The sequence below is a fragment of the Gigantopelta aegis genome, chromosome 11 (genome assembly GCF_016097555.1).
Source record: "Gigantopelta aegis isolate Gae_Host chromosome 11, Gae_host_genome, whole genome shotgun sequence".
In the NCBI taxonomy this organism is placed as follows: domain Eukaryota; kingdom Metazoa; phylum Mollusca; class Gastropoda; order Neomphalida; family Peltospiridae; genus Gigantopelta; species Gigantopelta aegis.
Genome location: NC_054709.1, coordinates 16,100,447 through 16,106,446, shown reverse-complemented (window position 1 = coordinate 16,106,446; position 6,000 = coordinate 16,100,447). Strand labels below are relative to the sequence as shown.

Genomic DNA, 6,000 nt, shown 5'->3' with positions numbered 1-6,000 from the left:
AAACAGGTTTGTATTGTATATTTAGCCGATTCGCAAGATGTTTCCTGAGTAAGGCAAATTCGATGGAATTTAATTTAATCCATAAAAATGTCTTATCCCGTATATATAAAATGATAAACAGCCCATTACACAATGCATCATTCACGAAAATCCCTGTATACATACACAATATGATAAACAGTCCAATGTGGTGGCAAAGTTTACGGCATCAGTTTGTGGGAACATACATGTACAAGCAAAAAAATAATCATCGAATCAAATGATTCAACACTTTATGTAACTAAAGAATAATATGCACATTCATTAGGTTGATTCAACATGGCCAGGAGGGTGCAACCAGTCAACAAGTCTCTTACAAAATTCTTTATGGAAAAGTTAACCAATGGTGCGTCAGCTTATAAATGTTCTGGGTGTTCCCTCAGACAGTCAATAAAGGAAGCTGGATTCATTTCTCTGGCACAGATTTTGTGAACGGCTACAAACAGCGGAAACCTGGATGGAAAAAAACATTTTAAACAGTAAATACATGTAAAATAGCATAAGGTGTAGGTACCGGCTCGCACCCAGTGCGAGTATGAACGACTCCACCACTACACCGACTTCTCTGTCACTAACCACTAACAAGTAACCACTAACCCACTCTCCTAGACAGACAACCCAGATAGCTGAGGTGTGTGTCCAGGACAGCGTGCTTGAACCTAAATTGGATATAAGCACAAAAATAAGTTAAAATGAAATGAAAAATGTAAAATATTACAATTAATAAAATAGTTTGTTTGTTTTAACAACACCATTACACCATTGTTTTATTAATCATTGGGGAAAAAGTTGATTGATGAGCTGGGATTTTTCTCATATGTTACAAACAATGTCTGTTTCCCATGCTTAGTATATAGTTTGCACATTCAAACATTGAAAATGTCTCAGAAAAATGGTAACAGTTTATATTTTTCTTCTCTCTTGTATAAATAATGTAGTACTTCACAATTACAATTTGTTGGCAAACACAAAACAATAACGTCAATTTATTGGGGAAACTATACTAAAAATGTATGCCTGAAAATGCATATTTACATTCGAGAGCAAAAATGCAAATACATTGTATAGAAAACTGGTCTAATAAAAACAGCCACACTGACAAGTGTATAGCTTATCATTACCTACTGCTTAGACCTCTCTTGTCTAACATTTTAAATTGTATTTAAATTCTCAAGTTGTGCACTTCATAACAACTTGCTCCATTTAACACATTATCCTATTTTATCCTAACAGAAACAGCCACTTTGACAAAAAACCAAGGCAATTATCATGTTACATACCAGAGACTTCTTTTTCCTAACATTTTAAAATGCATTCTCATGTTGTGTTCTTCACAACAACTTGCTTGATTTAACACATTATCCTAATAAAAGCAGCTACATGTATGACAAAAACAAGGCTTACACCGTACCTACCATCTAACCTATTGCAACAACTTGCTCTGTTTAACACATTATCCTATCCTATCCTAATAAAAGCAGCTACATGTATGACAAAAACAAGGCTTACATCGTACCTACCATCTAACCTATTGCAACAACTTGCTCTGTTTAACACATTATCCTATCCTATCCTAATAAAAGCAGCTACATGTATGACAAAAACAAGGCTTACATCGTACCTACCATCTAACCTATTGCAACAACTTGCTCTGTTTAACACATTATCCTATCCTATCCTAATAAAAGCAGCTACATGTATGACAAAAACAAGGCTTACATCGTACCTACCATCTAACCTATTGCAACAACTTGCTCTGTTTAACACATTATCCTATCCTATTCTAATAAAAGCAGCTACATGTATGACAAAAACAAGGCTTACATCGTACCTACCATCTAACCTCACAACAACTTGCTCTGTTTAACACATTATCCTAACTTGCTCTGTATGACAAAAACAAGGCTTACAACACATTATCAGCTACTATCCTATATCTAATAAAAGCAGCTACATGTATGACAAAAACAAGGCTTACACCGTACCTACCATCTAACCTATTGCAACAACTTGCTCTGTTTAACACATTATCCTATCCTATTCTAATAAAAGCAGCTACATGTATGACAAAAACAAGGCTTACATCGTACCTACCATCTAACCTATTGCAACAACTTGCTCTGTTTAACACATTATCCTATCCTATTCTAATAAAAGCAGCTACATGTATGACAAAAACAAGGCTTACATCGTACCTACCATCTAACCTATCACAACAACTTGCTCTGTTTAACACATTATCCTATCCTATCCTAATAAAAGCAGCTACATGTATGACAAAAACAAGGCTTACACCGTACCTACCATCTAACCTATTGCAACAACTTGCTCTGTTTAACACATTATCCTATCCTATTCTAATAAAAGCAGCTACATGTATGACAAAAACAAGGCTTACACCGTACCTACCATCTAACCTATTGCAACAACTTGCTCTGTTTAACACATTATCCTATCCTATCCTAATAAAAGCAGCTACATGTATGACAAAAACAAGGCTTACATCGTACCTACCATCTAACCTATTACAACAACTTGCTCTGTTTAACACATTATCCTATCCTATTCTAATAAAAGCAGCTACATGTATGACAAAAACAAGGCTTACATCGTACCTACCATCTAACCTATCACAACAACTTGCTCTGTTTAACACATTATCCTATCCTATCCTAATAAAAGCAGCTACATGTATGACAAAAACAAGGCTTACATCGTACCTACCATCTAACCTATTACAACAACTTGCTCTGTTTAACACATTATCCTAATAAAAGCAGCTACATGTATGACAAAAACAAGGCTTACATCGTACCTACCATCTAACCTATTACAACAACTTGCTCTGTTTAACACATTATCCTATCCTATTCTAATAAAAGCAGCTACATGTATGACAAAAACAAGGCTTACATCGTACCTACCATCTAACCTATTACAACAACTTGCTCTGTTTAACACATTATCCTATCCTATCCTAATAAAAGCAGCTACATGTATGACAAAAACAAGGCTTATATCGTACCTACCATCTAACCTATTACAACAACTTGCTCTGTTTAACACATTATCCTATCCTATTCTAATAAAAGCAGCTACATGTATGACAAAAACAAGGCTTACATCGTACCTACCATCTAACCTATTGCAACAACTTGCTCTGTTTAACACATTATCCTATCCTATTCTAATAAAAGCAGCTACATGTATGACAAAAACAAGGCTTACACCGTACCTACCATCTAACCTATCCTACAACAACTTGCTCTGTTTAACACATTATCCTATCCTATCCTAATAAAAGCAGCTACATGTATGACAAAAACAAGGCTTACATCGTACCTACCATCTAACCTATTGCAACAACTTGCTCTGTTTAACACATTATCCTATCCTATTCTAATAAAAGCAGCTACATGTATGACAAAAACAAGGCTTACATCGTACCTACCATCTAACCTATTGCAACAACTTGCTCTGTTTAACACATTATCCTATCCTATTCTAATAAAAGCAGCTACATGTATGACAAAAACAAGGCTTATATCGTACCTACCATCTAACCTATTGCAACAACTTGCTCTGTTTAACACATTATCCTGCAACAACTTGCTCTGTTTAACACATTATCCTAATAAAAGCAGCTACATGTATGACAAAAACAAGGCTTACACCGTACCTACCATCTAACCTATTGCAACAACTTGCTCTGTTTAACACATTATCCTATCCTATCCTAATAAAAGCAGCTACATGTATGACAAAAACAAGGCTTACACCGTACCTACCATCTAACCTATTGCAACAACTTGCTCTGTTTAACACATTATCCTATCCTATCCTAATAAAAGCAGCTACATGTATGACAAAAACAAGGCTTATATCGTACCTACCATCTAACCTATTACAACAACTTGCTCTGTTTAACACATTATCCTATCCTATTCTAATAAAAGCAGCTACATGTATGACAAAAACAAGGCTTATATCGTACCTACCATCTAACCTATTACAACAACTTGCTCTGTTTAACACATTATCCTATCCTATTCTAATAAAAGCAGCTACATGTATGACAAAAACAAGGCTTACATCGTACCTACCATCTAACCTATCACAACAACTTGCTCTGTTTAACACATTATCCTATCCTATTCTAATAAAAGCAGCTACATGTATGACAAAAACAAGGCTTACATCGTACCTACCATCTAACCTATTGCAACAACTTGCTCTGTTTAACACATTATCCTATCCTATCCTAATAAAAGCAGCTACATGTATGACAAAAACAAGGCTTACATCGTACCTACCATCTAACCTATTACAACAACTTGCTCTGTTTAACACATTATCCTATCCTATCCTAATAAAAGCAGCTACATGTATGACAAAAACAAGGCTTACATCGTACCTACCATCTAACCTATTGCAACAACTTGCTCTGTTTAACACATTATCCTATCCTATTCTAATAAAAGCAGCTACATGTATGACAAAAACAAGGCTTACATCGTACCTACCATCTAACCTATTACAACAACTTGCTCTGTTTAACACATTATCCTATCCTATCCTAATAAAAGCAGCTACATGTATGACAAAAACAAGGCTTACATCGTACCTACCATCTAACCTATTGCAACAACTTGCTCTGTTTAACACATTATCCTATCCTATTCTAATAAAAGCAGCTACATGTATGACAAAAACAAGGCTTACACCGTACCTACCATCTAACCTATTGCAACAACTTGCTCTGTTTAACACATTATCCTATCCTATTCTAATAAAAGCAGCTACATGTATGACAAAAACAAGGCTTACACCGTACCTACCATCTAACCTATTGCAACAACTTGCTCTGTTTAACACATTATCCTATCCTATCCTAATAAAAGCAGCTACATGTATGACAAAAACAAGGCTTACACCGTACCTACCATCTAACCTATTGCAACAACTTGCTCTGTTTAACACATTATCCTATCCTATTCTAATAAAAGCAGCTACATGTATGACAAAAACAAGGCTTACACCGTACCTACCATCTAACCTATTACAACAACTTGCTCTGTTTAACACATTATCCTATCCTATCCTAATAAAAGCAGCTACATGTATGACAAAAACAAGGCTTACATCGTACCTACCATCTAACCTATTACAACAACTTGCTCTGTTTAACATATTATCCTATCCTATCCTAATAAAAGCAGCTACATGTATGACAAAAACAAGGCTTACACCGTACCTACCATCTAACCTATTGCAACAACTTGCTCTGTTTAACACATTATCCTATCCTATTCTAATAAAAGCAGCTACATGTATGACAAAAACAAGGCTTACATCGTACCTACCATCTAACCTATTGCAACAACTTTCTCTGTTTAACACATTATCCTATCCTATTCTAATAAAAGCAGCTACATGTATGACAAAAACAAGGCTTATATCGTACCTACCATCTAACCTATTGCAACAACTTGCTCTGTTTAACACATTATCCTATCCTATTCTAATAAAAGCAGCTACATGTATGACAAAAACAAGGCTTACACCGTACCTACCATCTAACCTATTACAACAACTTGCTCTGTTTAACACATTATCCTATCCTATCCTAATAAAAGCAGCTACATGTATGACAAAAACAAGGCTTACACCGTACCTACCATCTAACCTATTACAACAACTTGCTCTGTTTAACATATTATCCTATCCTATTCTAATAAAAGCAGCTACATGTATGACAAAAACAAGGCTTACATCGTACCTACCATCTAACCTATTGCAACAACTTGCTCTGTTTAACACATTATCCTATCCTATTCTAATAAAAGCAGCTACATGTATGACAAAAACAAGGCTTATATCGTACCTACCATCTAACCTATTGCAACAACTTGCTCTGTTTAACACATTATCCTATCCTATTCTAATAAAAGCAGCTACATG

General features: G+C 35.1%; 1 protein-coding gene across 3 annotated transcripts in view; it reads right to left on the bottom strand.

The window, feature by feature from the left end:
• Positions 1-258: 258 nt before the first annotated feature.
• Positions 259-6,000, bottom strand: part of LOC121385279 (glycerol-3-phosphate dehydrogenase [NAD(+)], cytoplasmic-like) — a 28,407-nt gene continuing 22,665 nt past the window's right edge. For all 3 annotated transcript variants that reach the window (XM_041515897.1, XM_041515895.1, XM_041515898.1), the window contains one exon: positions 259-492. In XM_041515897.1, coding sequence (XP_041371831.1) covers positions 396-492 — 97 coding nt within the window. In that variant the 3' untranslated portion in view covers positions 259-395. The remainder of the gene's footprint in view (positions 493-6,000) is intronic.